Below are 22,267 nucleotides of genomic sequence, written 5' to 3' on the forward strand. Positions count from 1 at the left end.
AGTATTTTAAGACTACGAAGAGTGAGCTGGCGGTAGCTTCCTTCCCACAGTCCAACAGAGACCACTCACAAGCACGTCCTCTGGGTGCAGAGGGGCCGGCCTTCATCATACACCTCCTCCTGAGAGAAACCAGGGTCCCCTGTGACACACAGGAGCTGGCAAAGGTGGCAGTGGAACCCAGGACCCTGGCTCCGGGGTGGGACGCCAACCCAGGTGACCCACCGCTGATCCTCCCACAGGAAAGGGCGCTGGTCCCTGCAGGCTGCCCGCCAACCAGCCTCCTCGACCACAGACTGGGGGGCTGGTCTCTACCTGTGGGAAGCCAGGCTAGGCCGTGAGGGATGCCCTGCACCCCTAGAGACACAGGGACCAGCCTGGGCATGCAGGAACCCGAGAGCAAACACTGCCTGGCTCTCTGCTCAGCCACTTCCCCATTGAGAGAAGAGGAAGGAGCCAGTGACCCGCGGTCACTCCCAGGCCCTCTGGACATGGAGCCGGCAGCCGTTGTGGGCAGAGGAGGCACCTGTCCCCAGGCACCTTCCAAGAGGGGCTGGCGGAACCCGGGGAGGAAGGTGAGCAGCTGTTGTGTGTGTGCGTCCCTGGAGAGTCCAGGGACAATGACCGGAGGTGTACAGAGGCACGAGGTGTGGGTGTGGAATTGCCCGCTTGGAGGAGGAGGGGGCCCCTTGGGGGGCTGGGGGAATTAATGGAGCAGATAAAGATTCCAACCACAGAGTCTACCCAGCCTGGGCCAACTTCCTTAAGTGTCCTTAACTTCCTGAGTATTCCTCCCTGCGGTGACACGGTGGGACCCACTCAGGCAAGTCTGTCTGCTGAGCCTGGAGGGTCCCCCTGAGCCGGCGGAACCCTCGGACACGACAGACATCCGAGAAAACCCTGGCACCTCACACGAACACCCAGGTACTTCCCCACGCTTCCCAGGCTGGCCTCGCTACTGTCAAAGCGGGAAAACTGCAGCGGTGGTGGGCAGGATGAGGGAGGGCGGACCCACCACAAGGAGCTCCTGGGACCTCCCTTGGTGGCCAAACTGGTCTGCAACCACACCACACGGCTTTTGCACAGCGTTGGACAAAACACGCAGAATTGCACGCTAAAAGGGTGAATTTTACTGTACAGAAAGTATATCTATATAGCATTCTTAAAAAGTTGATCCCAGGACTTCCTGGTGGTTAAGTGGTTAAGACTCTCAACTCCCGGGACATGGATTCAATCCCTGGTGGGGGAACTAAGATCCCACAAGCCATGCTGTGCAGCCAAAATAAAAATAAGTAAATAAAATAAAGGGGCTTTTCAGGTGACGCAGTGGTAAAGAATCCGCCTGTCAATGCAGGAGATGCGAGAGACTTGGGTTCGATCCCCTGGAGAAAGAAATGTCAACCCACTCCAGTGTTCTTGCCTGGAGAATACCATGGACAGAGGAGCCTGGATGGGGTCACAAAGAGCCAGATACGACTGAGTACGGCCCAGCAACAAATAAAAAGATAAAATGCTGTGTCTGGTGGTGGTAAATCTGGCCCTCTCTCTTGGCCTCCCCAGCCCCACCGACTGCCCCACACCTTATACTCTTTACTCCAACAAAGAGAGAATAAGAATAATGATAAAAACAATAAAGCCCACACTGGAGAGAACTCGGGGTGCAATGTTGAGGGTTTGTCATGCATTAACTCATTGAGTCCTCACACAAATCAGAGATGGATACGAAGAACGCCCACCCACCTCGAGGGCACAAGGAGGCAGGGACCTTCCCCAGGCCTGCAGCTGAGCCCCAGGGTCGCCAGGATGGGAGGTGATGTCTGTAGGTTCCATACTCAAAGTGTTAGTCACTCAGTCATGCCCCTATGACTCTTTGCAACCCCATGGACTGTAGCCCACCAGGCTCCTCTGTCCATGGGATTTTTCCAGAGAAGAATACTGGAGTGGGTTGCCATTTCCTTCTCTAGGGGATCTTCCCAACCCAGGGATCAAACCTGGGTCTCCCACACTGCAGGCAGACTCTTTACCATCTGAGTTACCAGAGCCACCCAACACAGCACTTCCTTGGGCCAGAAGAACAGCCCCCTGGTCTGGAGAGGACTCACCCTCCACCCCTGCACTTGGGATGCACCCTGCCCCCATCCCAGCTCTCCGAACTTCAGAGTAAATCCTCCTTGCTCTTGCCTGCAGCCTTGGCATCGGTCACACAGTAGGAGCTCTATTTGCTGAAGAAGCAGATCTTTGTTCAACAGGCAATTTTCAGAAGCAGCAAATGCATCTCAGTGTCACAGCATCAATTTCCACAAATCAATCCCAATTGAGCTACCTTAGCATATGCTGTAAAAATTTTAAACCCTATGCATAAAATATTATACATCCATTTTTATTTGATCTACTAAGTTATAAAGCTTTCCTCAATCTCTTAAAGGTGGTTTTCCCAGTAATGCATAACTGCTTAATTGGGAAGTGTACAAACCATAATTACACTGCCTAACACGACAACATTGCTTATGGGAATATCTCTGTTCATGTATTCTGCTTTATTTTGTATTTAATCTCTATTAAGATGTCTATATGAAAATAGATAGGTATGCTAGTCTTCATAGACACCATAAATCATCAAGTCATTTCCTTGCTAACCCAAGTCCAAAAGCAGCCCCCAAAGAGACTACTGGGGCCCCAAAGGCTCCCACTTCTCATATTTAAGCACAGTTGGTAAGCTTTCAACGTGTGGCCCACTTAGTTCTGTGCCACTCTGCCAGGTAAGGGTGACGGCAATGGCTAGCATTTCTCTCACAGAAAGTGGCTTGGCCTGACACTCAAAAAATACCCCAAACTGCCCCCCAGAAAGCAGTTACTCAAACCAGAAAAGGCAAATTCTTTCCTGTTCCCAAGACCACAGTTGCCAACCTCATAGCAAGAGGCAGGTGGAGATCCCTTAAATCCTCGGTGGACACTGTACACGGCCTTTCAAGTGCACTCTTCAGCTGGCACAGGGCATGTGCCACAGGCTCCTCCAGACCTCAACACAGGGGTACCACCCTGCACGTCTCTCTGCCTTGGAATGTGTACACACACACGCACCCCATCCCTAGAACTATCTGAATACACAGCCATTCTCTAAGCAGCCTGGTGTTGGAAAAAAGAACCACTTCAGATTCTGCACCATCGTTTATTAACTGTAAGCCCATCCCTGTATTGGGAAAGCCTTACCACCTCCTACTGAGGTCATCACCAAAACAAAACAAGCAAGTGTATGATAAGGTGTTCCTAAAAAGGGACCTACGAACTGTATGATAAGGTGTTTCTACAAAGGTGTCCTCGATACAGCAACATAAGCGATCAGCCTCACTGAAGCTAATCAATAAATTCTATATTGATTCAATACTAATCAATACACTAATCAATAAATTCGCCAAGGTAAAAAAGGATTTGCCACAAAACGTGTTTATCTGCATTTCTGAAACAGAAAAGTGTCATCCCCAAATCTGCTTGGCAACATGGATGAAATAACGCAGAAGCAAGATTAAAAAGTCGATGCAGACTTTACTTGCCCATGTGGTGAGGTGGGAGTGCCTCCTGCTGACCTCTGCCTTCAAAGACAGTCACCAACTCCGCTGCACCCGTCCTCGGCCTGCGTATACAGACTTTCAAAGTGCACTCCACTGCCAGCGCGGCTCATACCTTACTAAAAGGTAATCTGTAAAAACAATTTGTCTTACCACTAGGCTATGACGCTCAGACCAGCCTCCTCCCCGTGAGCACTGCTGACTGGTCAGAAGAGACAATTAAATGTCAAGTGCATCGGAACAAAGACCCAGCTCCAACTTTTAACAGGCGCGCGCGCGCACACATACACACACACACAAAATTTCCCTCAAGTCCCTCAGAATATTGAGTGCTGGTTGAGGGGGTAGAACCCCCGCTTAAGCCAAAAAAAAAAAAAAAAGAGACTGGGTCAGGCAGAAATCCAGATTTCCACTTTGAGGTCTATTCATTCAGATGGGGGAAGAGTATTCAAATATAAAATCCTTCTATCATTGGTCATGCCAAATGTTCAAAAACTAGACTCAAGTTGTGTGGGTATGTGTTGGGGGTGTGGTTTGTTTTTAAAGAAAGATGGTGTGCACGCAGTTGGCAGGCTCCAGACTGGCTGCGTTGAGAACCCCCTCCTGGCGGTTCTCAGTCCAGATGTCCCTTAGGTGGAGCCCCAGGAGACTGACTCCCAGCCAAGGGTGCCCTGGGGCTCCACCTGCTCCAGAGGCCACCCTCTTAGGGTCCCTCCCCGGGGACCGTGAGTCACTCAAGTGAAAACCACCAAGCCCACAGCCAGCTTCTTGCCACTGACTGTGTGCCCAACTCACCTGCTCCCTTCTGATAAACAGCGCACAGAGGACCCCTCCCTATTCGTGTGTGTGTGTGTGTGTGCGCGCACGAGCGTGCACGCACGTGCTTGTGTGCTTAGTCGCTCAGTCGTGTCTGACTCTCTGCGACCCCATGGTCTGTAGCCTGTCAGGCTCCTCTGTCCATGGACTTTTTCAGGCAAGAATACTGGAGTGGGAAGCCATTCCTTTCTCCAGGGGATCTTCTGGACTCAGGGATCGAACCCGGGTTTCCTGCATTGCAGGCGAATTCTTTTCGGTCTGAGCCACCAGGGGAAGACCCCAATCCCAACTCTCTGTTCTAGATGAAACGAGACACAGCGTGCACAGGAGGGGCGGGGCAGGGGCAGGACACTTACTCAGTTACCTAAGAACCACCAAATCTGCAGATATTGCCACTCTTTTCCTCCATCACCAACGCCAAGAGTATCAAACAGCTCACGTTCGAACCCTTCCCACCTGCATCAGCCTTCCTTTCTGTGCACATGTACAAATGTGGCAATAGGGCATTCTGGCCCCTGACCCCCGAAATGCCCTTGCGTCCCACCACTGGCTGCCTCCCAAAGGCATTTGCAAGGATCATCTCGCTTCACAAGTGACGTTTCTTTTAACAGTATGAATTAAGCCAGAGGAAGCTGCTGCTCCATGAAATGACCAGCCACCCTGAAGGTGACGATCGGTCTCTTCCACAGGCTCCAGAAGGACATGTTCCCTAACCCCAGTCCCCCGCCCTCAACCGTTTCTCGCTCACCTGACCCAATGGGGCAGCTGGGAGCAGCGGCACAGCGGGGGGTGGGGGTAACCGGTCCACACCCAATGTGCGTCTGGCCCTGGGGGGCAGCCAGCCCATTTCTAAGAGTGAGCGACTGCCCCGTGAGGAGATGATTTCCTGGCCCAGATGGGGACACACAAACACCCACGGCACATCGGACACCCAGCTGGACCCAGGCGGGCCACCAACACTGCTGCTGACCGAGTGCCCACCACGTGCCAGGAAGACAAACCCAACACGTGGTTCTCTGGGAAGCAAGTTCACTGCTGCTGTGCTCCAGATGCTCGGACGCTCCTACTCCAGTAGGACGAAGGGGACACATGAAGGCAGATGTGTGCGGAGAAGGGGACAGGGAGAGGGCCTTGTCCCAGACAGACACCCAGGGCGCTCCTCCGCCATGCTTTTACCTCCTCTGGGAAGAGGAGCCGAGCGGCATCACCAGCAGACCCCTGCGGCCCAGGGCGCCGCCTGTAATCGGGCAGAGGAGGCGCAGCACCCAACCCCTCACTCGTTCTTCCTTCTCTGGGAAGGGAAAGTAGGTCTTAAATAGAAAGCAAATATTTTACTGGGCATCCCTCAGAGGGACCTAACACCAAGTCACACCCCACCATCTAAAAACAACCTTCCCGAACAGTTTTCGGTTCATCACTTAGGCCCCAGGAATCACTCCCTACCCAAGCCAGCCTCCCCTCCACCCTCCCAGCCCTGTTTAGGTTGCTATTTTTTTTGGTATATAGTTTCATTTTACTAATTTTTTTATTAATTTATTTTTTACTGAAGGATAATTGCTTTACAGAATTTTGCTGTTTTCTGTCAAACCTCAACATGAATCAGCCATAGGTATACATACATCCCCTCCTTTTTGAAGCTCCCTCCCATCTCCCTCCCCACCCCACCCCACCCCTCTAGGTTGATACAGAGCCCCTATTTGAGTTTCCTGAGCCCTAGAGCAAATTCCCATTGTATAGCAGTATTTCTTTAAGAGGACCGGGGCCTGAAACTCTCACCCCAAACACTTCTTCCTGGGCCCCACCCCCTTCACCTGGGGCTTCCCCTGACTCTGGGAGACTCATTCACCGCTTTGGTGCAAAGGATCAAGTCTCCATCCCCCAGAGGACCCATTCCCCTAGGACAGGACCCACCCACCATCTTGCCTAGCAAGATCTTGCCTGTCTCCTACCCTGCACAACCAAAGCAATCAAGCCCCAGGGAACCTTCTCAGATGTCCCCTGAAGGCAACCCCTCCCCTTCCAGTGCCTCCATCAAGATTTCCTGAGCTCTTTCCAGGAATGCAAAAGAAAATCTGCTCCTCAGGGCACACAGAACCTCAGTTCAGTTCAGTTCAGTCACTCACTCAAAAAGTCAGTGACTTTTGTGATCCCAAGGACTGCAGCACAGCCAGGCTTCCCTGTCCATCACCCACTCCCGGAGTTTACTCAAACTCCTGTCCATTGAGTCGGTGATGCTATCCAACCGTCTTATCCTCTGTCATCCCCTTCTCCTGCCTTCAATCTTTCCCAGCATCAGGGTCTTTTCCAATGAGTCAGTTCTTCACATCAGGTGGCCAAAGTATTGGAGTTTCAGCTTCAGCATCAGTCCTTCCAATGAATATTCAGGACTGATTTCCTTTAGGAAGGACTGGTTGGATCTCTTTGCAGTCCAAGGGACTTTCGAGAGTCTTCTCCAACACCACACTTCAAAAGCATCAATTGCTCAGTGCAAGAGCAACTAATTTACTTCTCTGTTTATTTTGTATTTATAAATTTAACACACTGGCACAGTGGTAAAGAATCTGCCTGCAATGCAGGAGATGCAAGAGATTCAGGTTCCATCCCTGGGTAGGGAAGATCCCCCTGGAAGAGGAAATGGCTACCCACTCCAGTATCCTTGCCTGGAAAATTCCAAGGACAGAGGAGCCTGACTGGCTACAGTCCATGGGGTCGCAAAAGAGTTAACTGATTGATTGAGCACACACACAGGGCTCATTAGGGCAAAATCTGTATGGAAGTAAAGTAGATGGTGATTCTTGAAAAATTCAAATTGGATTTCACTGGTGGCTCAGTGGTAAAGAATCTGCCTGCCAGTGCAAGAGACTCGGGTTTGATCCTTTGGTCTAGAAGATCCCCAGTGCCTTGTTGTTAGTGGAGAGAAGGGTGGGGTCAGTGCAGGGACCACTTTTTGACCATGCCTGTAGCTGGGAGAAGGAAATGGCAACACACTCCAATATTCTTGCCAGGAGAATCCCATGGACAGAGGAGCTTGGCGGGCTATAGTCCATGGGATCACAAAAGAATCAGACTCGACTTAGCAACTCAACAACAACATCAGGCCTGATTTAAGCGCTTTATTCCAGTTGAGGTATTTCAAATCCTAAAAGATGCTGCTGCGAAAGTGCTGCACTCAATATGCCAGCAAATTTGGAAAACGCAGCAATGGCCACAGGACTGGAAAGGTCAGTTTTCAATTCAATCCCAAAGAAAGGCAATGCCAAAGAATGTTCAAACTACCGCACAACTGCACTCATCTCACATGCTAGCAAAGTAATGTTCAAAATTTTCCAAGCCAGGCTTCAATAGTACGTGAACCATGAACTTCCAGATGTTCAAGCTGGATTTAGAAAAAGGAGAGGAACCAGAGATCAAATTGCCAACATCTGTTTGATCATTGAAAAAGCTAAAGAGTTCCAGAAAAACTTCTTCTTTATTGACTATGCCAAAGCCTTTGTCTGTGTGGATCACAACAAACCGTGGAAAACTCTTCAAGAGATGGGAATACCAGACCATCTAACCTGCCTCCTAAGAAATCTGTATGTATGCAGGTCAAGAAGCTACAGTTAGAACTGGACATGGAACAAAAGACTGGTTCCAAATCAGGAAAGGAGTACATCAAAGCTGTTAACTGTCATCCTGCTTTTTTAACTTATATGTGGAGTACATCATGAGAAACACTGGGCTGGATGAAGCACAATCTGGAATCAAGATTGCTGGGAGAAATATCAATAACCTCAGATATGCAGGTGACACCACCCTTATGGCAGAAAGTGAAGAAGAACTAAAGAGCCTTTTGATGAAAGTGAAAGAGAAGAGTGAAAAAGTTGGCTTAAAACTCAACATTCAGAAAACTAAGATCATGGCATCCAGTCCCATCACTTCATGGCAAATAGATGGGGAAACAATGGAAACAGTGACAGACTATTTTTTGAGGCTCCAAAATCACTGCAGATGCTAACTGCAGCCAAGAAATTAAAAGACGCTTGTTCCTTGTTAGAAAAGTTATGACCAACCTAGACAGCATAATAAAAAGCAGAGACATTACTTTGCTAACAAAAATCCTTCTAGTCAAAGCTAGGGTTTTTCCAGTAGTCACGTAGGGATGTGAGAGTTGGACTATAAAGAAAGCTGAGCACCGAAGAATTGATGCTTTTGAACTGTGGTGTTGGAGAAGACTCTTGAGAGTCCCTTGGACTGCAAGGAGATCCATCCAGTCCATCCTAAAGGAAATCAGTCTTGAATATTCATTGGAAGGACTGATACTGAAGCTGAAACTGCAATACTTTGGCCACCTGATGCGAAGAACTGACTCCCTGGGAAAGATCCTGATGCTGGACAAGATTGAAGGCAGGAGGAGAAGGGGACGACAGAGGATGAGATGGTTGGATGGCATCACCGACTCCATGGACATGAGTTTGGGTAAGCTCTGGGAGTTGGTGATGGACAGGGAAGCCTGGCGTGCTGCAGTCCCTGGGGTCACAAAGAGTCAGACACAACTAAGCAACTGAACTGAACTGAAACGCTTTATAAATATGACCTCATCAGACCCTCGCAGCCCACCCTATTCTTACTCTTGCTTCAGATTCAGCAACACAGCCCTTTGCAAGGGCTCAGGAAATTACAAATGCACTCACAGGTCTCACATCATCCTTCCTTTTTTTCCCACACTTTCTAGAACAGTCTGTCACATCTGACGCCTGCTCCCCTGCTGGTGGTGATGGGTGTTAACGTTGAAGCAGTGCCCTTCCTCCCTCAGCCCAGCCCCAGTCCTGGGAAAGGAGGCCTTTTGCTGGGACCTCTCCCACACCATCAGAGAAAAAGTGTCCAGGTAACACTGAGATCCACCCAGTGCTCCAAAGTTGGCTTCCGGGGTGGCCCAGAGAAAAGCTTTTGGATCCAAGCCTGGAGCCGGATGTGCCAAGTAATCACCAGGTTGCAAAACTCCCAGCTACAAGCATGGTCAAAAAGTGGTCCCTGCCCTGACCCTGCCCTGTTCTCCACTACCAAGGGCACCCAGACCCGACTCCCATCAGTCAGTCACTCCCCCTCCAAGACCTCAGCCCACCCACTGCTGCTCAAGAGGATGAAATAAATTAGGAAAAAATCCTTTAATCTCCCCTGCAGAGAAACCTTTCCAAGAACCAGAGTTATACTTGCAACGTACATTTCAAGTGGTTCTGCTGAGCTGTGAGTGGCGTCTATGCTCTCGGGCCATCTGAGACGCACGTACATCAAGAGCGCAACCCAGACAACCGTTAGTCACAAGCCCTCTCCCTTCCTGCCCCTGGGACACGGGGAGACTCAAGTAAGGCAAGCTCACAATTATCGCAAAGAAAACTCAAACCACTTTGAGCCGCTTCCTCTGCCCACTACTTGGGGGAGTACGTCTGGCCAGTTTTAGGGAAGGGAAACAAAAAGTCACCCGCTGTTCAAAGCCCTCCTTAAATATCCAGGAAGACTTCATTGCAGATAGAATTCCAACATTAATTCTGAAATCTCCTGGCTTTTGTCAGATGAAGCCACATTCTAAATCCCAGGCTTAGTCGAGAAATGAGAAGAAAGGATGTTTGAGTGTGGAGAAAAAAAAAACCCAAAAACTCAGCCCTGAGCAAAAAGCAGCAAACATCTTGGAGGAAGGGGGAGATTAAACAGAACTCTGCACAAGGTGGAGAAAAACTGGGTCTTGGGAAACCTGGTGTACTCACCAACACAGGCGTGTGGAAACTGATCCCATTTCCCTTGTGCTGTGCTGGAGGGCCGAGCCCAGGGGCCTTTCTGCTGAGCCAGGGGTCCCTAAACCCGGGGCCGGACAACGATATACATCTGAAGACCCAAAAGATGTTCTGGGGCCATCTGCAAATCTAGCTCTCGACTGGCCCCGGCTGACAAAACTATGAGAGCCACCAGAACATTCCTGGGGAGAAGGCGATGGCACCCCACTCCAGTACTCTTGCCTGGAAAATCCCATGGACGGAGGAGCCTGGTGGGCTGCAGTCCGTGGGGTCGTGAGGAGTTGGACAAGACTGAGCGACTTCCCTTTCGCTTCTCACTGTCCTGCATTGGAGAAGGAAATGGCAACCCACTCCAGTCTTCTTGCCTGGAGAATCCCAGGGACAGAAGGGCCTGGTGGGCTGCCGTCTATGAGGTCGCACAGAGTCGGACACGACTGAAGCGACTTAGCAGCAGCAGCAGAACATTCCTGTGTTGTTTAGTTGCCCTAAGATCCAGCCACATCCACCCTCCAGGCTGAACGATCCCAAGGAAGCAGCTTCTCCACTGAGCACTGCGGAGGCCTAAGAGGTGGTGAGTTGACCCAAGGCTGATCCCAGCAGGGCTGCAGCCCGCCACACACCCCCGCTTTCCCATGGGGAAAGCAGAACGGAGAACCTGTTCAAAAACTGCAGGGGGGGTGGGGGGGCTTAGACAGAATCACGGGGCATAATCCTGACCCAAGCTGGCGCTGAGCCACCACACTGGGGCTAACCAGATGAAGTGGTAAAAAGAACCCACCCCGAGCTGCCCTCAACTCTCTGGGAATAGGCAGAACCCAAAGTTGGAAACAGGCAGTCTTTAGCATCCCTTACCACCATCCCCCGCCCACCCTACTGGAGCCCTGGGGCATCAGCAAAGAATTCAGGGATCTATTTCCCAAGCACACACGTGTCTGCAAGCACACACGTGTTCAACTAAAGGAAGAGAGGTGTTGCAGGGCAGGAAGATAATCTCATAATTAAAGAAAAGCCTGTTTTTCAGGAAAATCTCCATCTCGTGGGGACCTTACCCTAAAGGAAGCCAAGGTCAGTCAGAGCGCTCCCACATCACCTGCTCCGGGTGCCTTTCAGGTGAGTTAATCACTCAAGGCAGGGCCAGTCTCCAGATTTCAGGACACACCCAACTTTGTGCCATTCCCTTTCAATTCTCTGATAGCCTCTGTGAAAAGAAAGCTGCTCCTTTTGTTCGGGAGTATTCATTCAAATTCCTTTCCAAGGCCAACACAAATGCAGGGCAGCAACCCAAAGGAGGTTTACCCAGCAGAATCAAGTTTCTGGGCAGTTTTTATAGGAGTGGTGCAAACAAGACTATTCCGATTAGGTGAAATCCTCACCATCTCCCTGGTCTCTTCTCCCAGATTCCCCACGATGAACACAGGGGTTCACTCCCACTGGAAGACGTGCATAATGAATCCAGCAGGAAAGAGGGAACAGCCAGAGGGAGGGAGGGGAGCGCCCCAACCACCTCCAGCCCTTCCCCCAAGCAAGGGGAACCTGCCGGGAAGGAGACTGAGATCACTCACCCGGACCACAGACTTGTAAATCCGAGCCTTACCTACTGGTAGAAAAGGCACCTGGCCACTAAATCCAATTTTACCACCAAAAAACCCCAAACACTGAAAGCTATCCACATAATCCCAGGGCCAGCGTGTGTGCGTGCTCATGTACACACATGTGTGTTTGGGGGAGGGCTGCCCTTCAGCGACATCCCCCAGATAGAGACAAGGGAAAAGCGGATCAGGAGGACAGAAGGGGTCGGACGTGGGGAGCACAGCAAAGCCACCCCCAAAGGCACCCAAGTCCCAAATCAAAAGCCAGAAGAAGCCTCAAACAATCACAGAAAAACCAGAGCCAGGTGGAGCTGGCTTCTGGCCCTCTAAGTGGCTTAACCTCCCGCCCCCCACTCTGCTTCTTGATTGGTGAAACAGTGACCATTACTTCTGCCTGGGAGAGGCTGGACCAAGGCCCTGTGCCCAGCCCTCAGGGTCCTTCTGGTGTCTGGTCTTTGCCTGGACAGTGAGTCTGTGGTCCAGAGGGAGAACTCTCCCCCCACCCCTGCACCCAACAGGGCCCATCTACTGAGCCTCAGGCTTCTGCTCAGCAGCCATGCTGTTCATTAACTCAGAAAGCTGAGTGAATTTAAAACAGGCCTGGTCCAGGAAACCATCTAGAAACCCTTCGTTGGCATTAGATCGTGAGATCCCAACAAAAGACCACTAATCAAAGACGGAAATTAAAACAAGCCAGACTTCTCATAGCCCCATGTGATCTGGAAGGCAACTCTGGGCCTGAGAAAGACCATTGTTTCGGTGAAGCCATCTGAACCCTGGGGAGAAAGTGCCAGATGTGGGGCAAGCCTTAATGCTCACCTCCCCTCTGCTCTCAGGGCAGCGGGGAAGAGCCCCCCCACCAGGGGGCTGGTCCTCATCTCCAGGAGCTTCTTCAAGTCCCAGCTCAGCCACCTGGAGGGCAGGAGCACGCCCTGTTTCCGACACCTCACCCACCTTGTTGTGAAGGTTCGATGCAAACACTGGCCAAGCGTCTTAGTGAGAGTGAGAAAGATACTAAACAGAGGCTCAATAAAGGGTAGTCCGCAGTGTTATCACAAAAACAGAACAACGACTTAAATAGCCTGTAAGCACTACTTGGGTAACAAGTTAAGCCTGCGGGGCGAGAAAGCGCCAAACAGAGAAATTCCTCCTCCAAGGAGAAGAGGGGTGCAGAAAGGAAAAGTCATCCCGGCTCTTCACTTTCTGGCCGCAGCCTCTGGTCACATGGCCCATCCGGCTCCCAGCCTGGAGAAGCCTGCAAAGGCCCGGGAGCCCTCGGAGCTACCGCCGCGCTCTGCGCAGTTCAAGCGAAATACCCCGGATTTGAAGGTGGCGGCGGAAACTGCGGCCTCAACACCGCCCCAGGGACAGGATGCGGAGCCGGCCAGGCCCCGGCCAGGCATGGGACCGTCTACCAGCTCGTTGCATCTGAGCCACCATCGTGCAATGAACGAACCTCCCTGTCCGGTGGGGGGGGGGGGGGGGGGGTGGCGGGCGGGACCACACACGACTCCAGCTCTAAGGTCCCCGGAGTCTGCGATCGTCGAGTGGGGTTGGCTGGGGCACGGTCTAGCGGGATACCTGCTTCTGCTCCAAGCCTCGCTCGCGGGGTCGGGGCCCACCTCGGTGTCATGCGTCCTCTCCCTGCTCCTTCCAGGTACCGGCCGGGGGAGGGGTGGCTGGCGGGGGCTGGGAAGGGCGCGGGCCAGCCCGCGGGTGGGCGGCCGCGAAGGGGAGGGACCCCGCACGGGGCTGCGGGAGGTGGGAGGAGGAGGAAGTGGGCACTGCGGGGGGGAAGGGCCATCTCCAGCGCCTCTCGACGGCGGCCCCGCAGCGGGAAGCGGCTCCCTATCTACAAGTGAAAGGGCGAAGCGCCGGGGGAGGGGCGCTTCCGGCAGAGTCGGGGTCAGCTCTGTGGATGGGGTGGGTGTGGGGGTGGCAGGTACAACAGATAGCCGAGGGCCCCCTCCCCCGGGGGCAGGGAAGGATCGCCGGGGCGAGGCCGCAGGCGGGCGGTCTTCGGAGGCGGAGCCTTCAGGTAAGCCAGTCTGGAGGGGAGGGAAGGAGCCGCCGGGTCCGCGGGCTCCCGGGGGTCAGGTGGACCTCACCTTCGGGGCTGGGGTCCCAGAAGCCCCGAACCCCAGACGCCAGGAGACCCCGTCCTTCCAGCAAGGCCCAGCACCCCGGCTGGCGGGGCGCGTTCGGGGCGGGGCAGCCGCAGACCACGCCCCCCTCCAGGTAGCGCGCGGCCAGGTAGGGCGGGTTTGCCTTCACCCAGGCCCCAGCTTTGCCCTCCCCGCAGCACAAGGTCGAGCAGGGGCCCGGAAGTCGCCCTGCGGTCAGTCTGGGCGAGACGATGGGGTTCCCCGGGCGCCCGGGGCCCCCAAACTCCAGCTACGGAAACAGGAGGCGGAGATCAGCCTCTTTATGACTTGGCAGAGGCAATTCAACATTTCTTCCTCGCATAAAATAGGAATTGCTCTATTTACCTAGCCCGCAGGAGCGTCGTGAAGATTAATGACTGTGAAATGTTCTTAAGATCAAAAACATTCTGAGATTTTACTTGTAGGCACTTATATGTCCATATTGCTATCTGCACGGCAAAATATACTCTTTATTGATTGCCCCCCTGGAGTGACTTCTAGCCCACGACCACAAAGCGCTGAGGAAATGGAATCAGGTACATCACTGTGTCCTTCCTGTACCTGGAATACGGGCAGAAAACGTGGCATCCACACTGGGCCTCTGGCTTCATCCAGGACCCAAGGGGCAGCTGGAGGAATCAGCCAGCATTGCAGCCCACACAGTTCACTGTCTGAAGAGAAGCTGGAAAGAAACTTTCCAAAATGTTTATCACACCACCAGGAAGAAATCGCAGCATTCCTACCCCTCAGTTCCTTAGCAGCTGCCCCCAAGCATGGGCTGCCCTTGAGGTGTGTGTGTGTGGGGGGGGGGGGGTCTCTGCTGTTTGGAAAGCCTCTGCCCCACGCAGGGGCCCAGTGGTCAGTCAAGTTCAGCCAGTGCTAGGAGCCCACGCAGCCCATCTGGCCTGGAGCTCCCACAGCAAGGCCTCCCTGGTGTCACTAGCTCTCTGTCCCTCCCAGCAAAGCATGCCCGTGTGACCAGGCGAGGCCGCTCCACTTCAGTCCCCTCGACCATCCCTGGAAGGGGCTTTCTGAGCTCCGAGCCCACCCCAGTCCCCTTACCCCCTCCCCCATCCCACTCCCCCTTGCTCCCTGCTGGCCCAGGCTGCCCTCCAGGTGGGCAGACCCGGAAGGTGCAACACCCTACGGGCTCCTCACCATCCAAATGGGTGTGAGGCCCACCTGGGGCTGAACAAGCAGACTTTGTTTGCACTTCTGGACCGACCGCACTAAACACATCCATTAGCCAAAGAATCAAGTCCCAGCCAGGGTTCCTTCAGCAGGAAAGGTGCACACGGTAAAGGTGGCCTCTACCCACGACAGCCAAGGAAATTCACCTGAAGGTCCTCCCGCCCCCTACCCCCATCCCTCCACACAGACGCACACACCTGGGGCCGCTACAAACAACACAATCACTTCCAGGTTGGATGCAGGGCATTTTCACCCATCAAGCTTTATAAATTGCCATGCTTGGGGAATCAGGCCAGAGGAGCTGACCTCTATGATCTCGGTCTCCTGTTCTTTCCAAAGAAACTTCCAGGGATTCCATGACTCCATAATGAAGTTTTTGTTCGTCCTGTGCTGAAGTCCAGATTTCAGGCATGGCTGGAGCAGAGCAGTGAGTTTAAAACCCTGTGGCCAGCCTGGGCACTGCAGAGAGACCTACACATTCCCCATGTGACGAACTCTGTTCAAAGGCCCTTCCAAGATTCTGCCACAACCTGGGCTGGGATGAGACACAGAAAAGTGGCCAGGACTTCGAACCAATCTTCAAGCCAATTAATAGCAACTCAAGTCATAACTAAGGATTTACTTTAATGCAAAAAGCACCTTTCTGAGCACTTTTGAGAGGGAGGGAAAGTAACAATGTAAAGTTTTGTTGTTGTTGGGTTTTTTACAAGCCCAAAGGATTTTAAGAATCACAGGGTTCTGTTGGAAAGCACCGCCTCCCCCCATCCCAAGACATGTTTGGACTCTCAGTGAACAACACCCAAAGGCAGGCTGCCCACCAAGTTCAAGCAACGACAGCTATTCGGGATTAACATCCCCTAAATACCATCCGATGGTCCTGGGGATAATGAAGGCTCTATTACTACCCAGAAGCAAAGTCACAATTCTCCGTGAAAGGAAAAGCATCCCTTACATGAATCCATGAGTAAGAACCCAAGGGTCTTATCACTGTTGTGACTATTAAGCCCAACCTTAAGGAACCATCTGTTACATTTCGTTACAGAAACAGTTAAAGCAGATCATTTCTAAAACATTCACTCAAGGAAGAACCGGGCTAGATACAGGTGGAAAGTCAACTGGCCCCCAAAGTTGTAACCAAAGCTCCTCACCCCAATCAGAACGGGCATCAATCAGGCCTCAACAAGGAGCCAGGGCCACACTGCCCCCAGTTCTGGGAGGGGCGAAAAAGGTCAACAGGAGTGCCTGCCCCTGTAGCAAGAGTTTGGGCCCCACTTGGGAACCTCAGCTCCCATGTGCAAGCAGGAAGCTTGGTGAATGGAGGAAGAAGATGCAACTCAGAGGAACGTTTCCAGAAATAGCAGCAGCTGTGCAGCAAAATACAAAAATCCAACAAATACTCATTTTCACTGCACTTCCCCTAACACCACCAACAAACCCAAAATGACTTTAATGTGAGGGAAATAATAAAAATAAACACCACTGCTTCCTGTGACTTCAGATGCCTTGATTTCTGGTAAGGGTTGAGTATGATTTCTGAAAATTGCATTCCAGGGAGACAAAAAGTTTGCCTCGTGTACGCTTTCTTTGAAGAACCCTGTTATCTGCTTTCAGAATCTTGTCTCCAAAAAAGTAGATCACTGAGAAGAGAAAGCACACAAAGTTCCCTGGCAGTCCAGAAAAGACCACCTTCTAAGAAAAAATCTGGAAAGGGAGCAGGCCAGCGGCTGGGCAAAGACGGATGACTGCGAGCCTGGTTCCCACCCGTGTGCAGCTCCTGAAGTTTCTGTGTTCCCGAGCAGTTAGAGAATGAAGCTGCCCCTTGGCTCCCACTGTCAACATTCCGCACAAACAATGGCCTGGCCGCTCACCATTGTACATTCTGTATTCATCTGCGAATCCTGGTTTTTAGCACAATGTGCAAAGCCCTTCTTTTCACTGGTGCAGTCCTGAAGGCCCAAGTGTAGCTGTAATTTCGGCTGGAAACACTAATAATGATGCTAAGAGCAAACTACACATGAAGCTGGGACGTTAATTTGTTCAGATTATTAGAGTCACACTGATGGCACTTGGATACTACTGTCCATTAAATCATGATCAAAAGAAAGGCTGAACACCTTAAAGATGGTTCTGAAGTTTTTAGCAATTATTAAGTATAATTTTCCAAACCCAGACATAGGTATGTTTAAAAAAAAAAGAAAAAAATCCCTTTCATGAGTCTTTGATACATATTCCATCAAACACACACTTGAACAAAAATTAACTTCAAAAGGTTAGGTGAGGGTGGTAGGGTGGGGAGTTTTATATTTTTCCTTCTTTCCCAGGACGCTGTAACTTTAACTGTAGCAGCGTAAATTAGGACATGCTTACCAGCTGGAAAGGAGAAAACTGATACTGCCCAGGCAGTATAGCCTCTGAGAGCATATCCATTCCAGCGTTTTCCTGCGCCTGCTAAAGTCTGCAGGAGGGGAAGTCCACACAAGCATTCCTTAGCTAGCGAATCGCACAGGAACCTTCTTGGAGAACAAGGCGCAGCGTTTCAATACGCGGTGTTAAGTATGAGTAGTCTATTCGAAGGGTCAAGCAAACTGCACTCCCGTTTTCTTAATTACTACGAAAATGTGTTCCACCGCTGTAAGTGAACTATCAGCCAGGAGGTGGAAACACTACCGGAATTGTGCTCTGAAGAACAGATAAATTTCCTTTCCCAAACATGTCCTATATGAACATATATTTGTGGCCAGTATCAGGAACACGAGACACTTGGACTGCTACTTTCGCCGATAGATCATTCACAGAGGGACCCAGGCTTGTACTCACATACCTTATGGTGACAGCCCTTCTCTATCGAAATGACAGTGGTAAAAAATGACAGCTGGGGTGGCCGTTCTATGGTTGCTGTAAACGCTTTACATTTTTTCCATTTAGGGAAAAGTGTTAAGTGCAAAGGGGATAACTGCCTTCAAAAATGATTCATAATGGAGAGAACGGTTGGCAAATGGCTTTGGGGCGTTAGACCCCAGCGGGGCCACCCTTTTGGTTTTGAACCTCAAGGATTTCCAATGGTGTGAGCCAACCTGAGCTCCCTTGGCCAGAATATTTTAACAGCAATAAAATTCTTTCCCACTCCTGCACTGTGCTTAACGCAGTATGTTTAACTATGTACACACTCATCCTTTACCTGGTCGCTGGCTACTCAGAGCACTAAAAAAGTTCCAGGTTAACTTTGCAGTTTTGTTTGTTGCTGTTGCTGTTTGTTGCCATTTCGTCTCTCATTAAAACACTTTTCAGACTTATGAATAGGATTTCCTTCTGGAGTTTTACAAGTCAAGAGTAAACGTATTGATTATTCCCTGAAAGGGTAACTGATGGCTAGTTAATCATTATACAGATAGCAAGTTTTCCTGTTTCATCTTGTGTACACGACCAGATTAACAATGCCAGGGAAAGCAAACTCGACTTTGCAGGAACAGGTGTGCCCTGAGTCTTAAAAGGCCAAAATATCTCACAAAGTATGTCACTGGTGTATTTTTACAATGCTAGTAGTATTTGTTTTTAAGTAGCCAAACTTTTAAACTTTTTTAACTTTAAAGACACACACTTTGCAAATATTTCTTCACCTAGTCAATGACTAAGTGCCAGACATAAGTTGCAATTCCAGCCCCGAAAAGAAACCCTCTTAAGGACAGAGGTTTTTGTTGGGTTTGTTTTTTTTTTTTTTTGCTGTTGTTGCTTAAATCACAGATAAGAGATGGTAATTCGCCTTGCCCCTCACCCAGGAGAACACCCAGTTAAGGGACAGTTTCAAAGATCCCAACTGAAATCTTAAATAGTAGGGCTCTGAGCTCAAATCCACAGAGCTACAGAGAGCACCCTCCACCCAGCTGTTATTAATGCACAATCAGAAAAGAGGACAAAAACAAACCTAGCTTTATCTCCAACCCACCCCCACCCTTGCTTTATCAACAGGAAAAAGAAATAAACCAAAAGGCACCTAGTCAGATCCAAAACAAGCTCCAAACCCAAGATTCATAAATTTCCTCTAATAACTGTTTTCTACAGGGACAAACATGGGTCCCTACCCCTCGGGCACAGAAAACCAATCAGTGTCATAAATTCCCTTTGCCTTCAACCCTCACTCCCTGCTACCAGGGACAGAGTTGGGGGAGGGGGTGACCCCGCATAAACACTTGCCCTAAACCCCTCAATGTTCTACAGAAATATGCTGGCGTATTTCCTTTGTTTGGTCCTGTTATACTTGATCAAGTGTGAACTATTAAACTGGTTTCATTAAAGCCAAGTGCATTCACAGCTAGCATCTAACTTCAATGGCAACTGGAAGCATATTTTGCAAGAAGGAGGGCCTGGTTTTTTGCTTGAAATCTACCATCTCATTAACTTTTCTTTTGGGGGCAATAAAAAGGGCACTAGGGTTTTTACAGGAGAGTGTCAGAGCCGCACAGAGATCTGATGCTAGACAAAAGGATATTTAGTGTTTCAACTCTGGGATAGGGTCCCTGGTACTTAAAAAAGAGAAAAGAAATCCTGTTTCAATATGAAAGCTGCTCTGACTGAAAGTGTTAATTAGCATTTTGAATATTACTTTGTAATTGCTCTAAGAAGTACTCTTTGAAATCAAATGATTATAAAAACAAGATCCTTAAAAGTCCCATTACTTCAAAATGTAGGGGGAAAAAAATTTTTTTTTAAATCAAAACAGTGGAATTCTCCTAAGCACATGAAAACTGAAGTTCTACTTTGAGAACCATGGAGGCAGAACAGCAGTTAAGAACTGAAAACGAGGTAAATTTTAAACTTGTCTTTGAACCCAAGCACCTAGCAGAGAAGAGTGTCTTCTTTGAAGGAGTAGAAAAGTTTGATTTATTTCACCAAAGTCGGGAGGCAGAATCACTTAGTAAACTAACCAAAATAAACGTCCCCTCCAAATTATCCATGTCAGATAAAAATATACCAGTCTCTACAATATCCAACAGAATTGCAAATAAGGCACTTAGCATTTTAAATTCTCAATGCATATTTATAGGATAGAATTCTCTGGTCTACCCTTCGAGCCACTCACGTCTGACTCTCTAAGAACTTAACCCGATCTCCAGTCTTCAAATTAAAAAAAAAAAAAACGGGGAAAAATCCAGAAAGATGTGTTTACCCCGGAGAGAGCAAGTGAGCCTGGCGTGACGACGCAGGCCACCGCCACCAACCTCCACCGCCAAGGACGCAGATCAAGCGGGGATTTCTACGAAAAATTCCTTTCACTTGTTAAATACTAAGCACGGGGACCCTTGGAGCCAACAGCTGCTTGGGCTGCCTCCGGAAAAAGTATTCGGGGAGCTGGGAGCACTACATACACTCGCGGGCGCACTCACACTCGGTGTCCGAGACCATCGGCGGCGGCGGAAAGCGAAGCCACCGGAGGGAGTGTGTGCGCGTGTGTGTCTCGACGCGGCCGGCGGTGACCGCGCCGAGCTCCTGGGCCCGCGGCCTCCCAGCACCCGGGCGCTGCGTGGGCAGAGGGCGACCGGCCACGCCGCGGGCCTCTCCGGCTGGTGAAGGGCCACCGCGCGCCCCGGATCTCGCGCGCCCGTGTCCAACTTGCCCCGGGGAGCTGGGAAGAGCGCCAGGCAGAGAAAGAAAGGCACTTCCCCTCGGCCGCGCGGGTCGGTCCGGCGCCGCTGAGGACAAGGAGGAAGAGGCGATCGCGGCCGCTCGGCTGTCGCTGCGCCGCGCCGAGTCCCCGCCGCCCGGGGCGCGCCCTCGCCAGCCCCTCCTGCGAAACTTTTTCTTTTGGGTTCGCCCCACCCGAAAAGTGCAGCCAGGGCGGGGGGAGGCGGGCGGGCGGGCCGGGTTCGCGGCGGCCGCGGCAGCGGCGGGCGAGGAGGAAGTGGTGCCGGCGCGAGCGCGGCCGGGCAGAGGAAATGCCCGGCCAGCTCGGCCCCCGCCCGCGCCCGTCGCCCGGCTCGCCCCGGGCCCCCGCCCCGCTGCGACTTTGGCGGGCCGAGCCCGGCGCGGCAGTGGCGGCGGCGGCGGCGGCAGATGTGGCCCGGCTGCCCGGAGGAGCCAACAATGCGGGGCCGGCAAAACAAAAGGGTTCCACTTCGCCTGCGTTCCCGTCTCTCACTTGCGCTCCCGGGGCGCCGCGCGGGATCCCCTGCCAGCAGGGGCCGCTCCCCTGGGGGCCCGGAGCCGCGCGCGCCCCGTTTTCCCAGCGGACCCCCCGGTCCCCTCCCCCGCCCCCGCCCCGCAGGCCCCAGGCCCCGTGCGCTCGGACTCCCGGTCCAGGGGGATCCGGCCGTATTGTCCCCGCGGCGCGCCGCGCGCTCGGCCTGGGTCGCTGGCGGCCCCCGCGCGCGCGCGCACCCACCGGCCTCGGGGAACGGGAGCCGGGGGCGCCTAGGAAACCGTCGCCGAGAGGCCGCCACCGCCGCTGCCCTCCGGACGCCGCCGCACTCGGGGTTTCTTTTTTTTTTTTGCCAATCCTGATGGGAAGGAAGGTGACCGCCTACTTCGCATTCATCAACTCTCATCACAACAACAAAAATCCTGGCGCAAACAGCGGCCAGCGGGCGCGATCGGCGGCGGCGGGTGGAGGGGGGGACGGCAGGCAGGGACCCCCAGGCCTGCGCCCACCCCTCGAGCGCCGAACGGGGACACCGGGCCGGGGGTGGGGGGGCGCAGACCAAAGATGTCCTCGGATGCCGGCTCGGTGTCCTTCGCCCTCCTCCTCCTCCCCCAGTGGCGCAGTGAGGCGCGGGCGCGGCGCCCCCCAGCCCGCGGCTGCAGGTGAGGCGGGGGCGGCAGCGGCCCCAGCCCTCCCCCAGGCCCCCCCCCTTACCTCGTCCCGGGCCGCCGGCGTCCACGGCGAAGGGCGCCCACCCGGGAGGCGGCGGCGGCGGCGGCAGCGGCGGCGGCTCCCGCCCCTTCCACCCCACCCGGCGGCGGTGGTGGTGGCGGCGGCGGCGGCGGCTGTGCGGGCCCCCCGGGTCAGCGCGGCATGGCTCCCGGCTCCGTCCCTCGCTCCTCGGGCCGCCGCCGGCTCCTCTGGGCCGCTCCCGGGCCACCTTAAAATGACACACGCACACAGGGACACACACACAAAAACTTAATCTCTCCAGCTCCCCGCCCCTCCCCCCTCCCGGCCTCCCCTCCCCTTCCCTCCCCTCCGCTCCCCACCCCAGCCC

The 22,267-nt window shown here is 52.5% G+C and overlaps 2 protein-coding genes across 6 annotated transcripts in view; one reads left to right on the plus strand and one right to left on the minus strand.

Moving 5' to 3' along the window:
- Positions 1-22,022, minus strand: part of CTBP2 (C-terminal binding protein 2) — a 168,284-nt gene extending 146,262 nt beyond the window's left edge. For 2 of the 5 annotated variants that reach the window (XM_061403829.1, XM_061403826.1), the window contains exon 1: positions 21,451-21,540. The gene's annotated coding sequence lies outside the window, so the exon portion shown is untranslated. Of the gene's footprint in view, positions 1-13,847; positions 13,938-21,450; positions 21,541-21,921 lie in introns of those variants that run through there. The other 3 variants (XM_061403824.1, XM_061403830.1, XM_061403825.1) reach the window with 3 other exon arrangements.
- LOC133239617 (collagen alpha-1(I) chain-like) lies at positions 12,964-17,178 on the plus strand. Its single transcript, XM_061403971.1, has 2 exons — positions 12,964-14,419; positions 15,414-17,178. The coding sequence occupies exon 1, from the start codon at positions 12,964-12,966 to the stop codon at positions 14,230-14,232; it is 1,269 nt and encodes a 422-aa protein (XP_061259955.1). The 3' UTR covers positions 14,233-14,419; positions 15,414-17,178.
- Positions 22,023-22,267: the final 245 nt, after the last annotated feature.

This window comes from Bos javanicus, chromosome 26 (genome assembly GCF_032452875.1).
Source record: "Bos javanicus breed banteng chromosome 26, ARS-OSU_banteng_1.0, whole genome shotgun sequence".
Classification (NCBI taxonomy): Eukaryota; Metazoa; Chordata; class Mammalia; order Artiodactyla; family Bovidae; genus Bos; species Bos javanicus.

Bases quoted from the DNA above. Each gene is read 5' to 3' on its own strand.
- LOC133239617 (XM_061403971.1), top strand. From the start codon at position 12,964: ATGGCCCATCCGGCTCCCAGCCTGGAGAAGCCTGCAAAGGCCCGGGAG.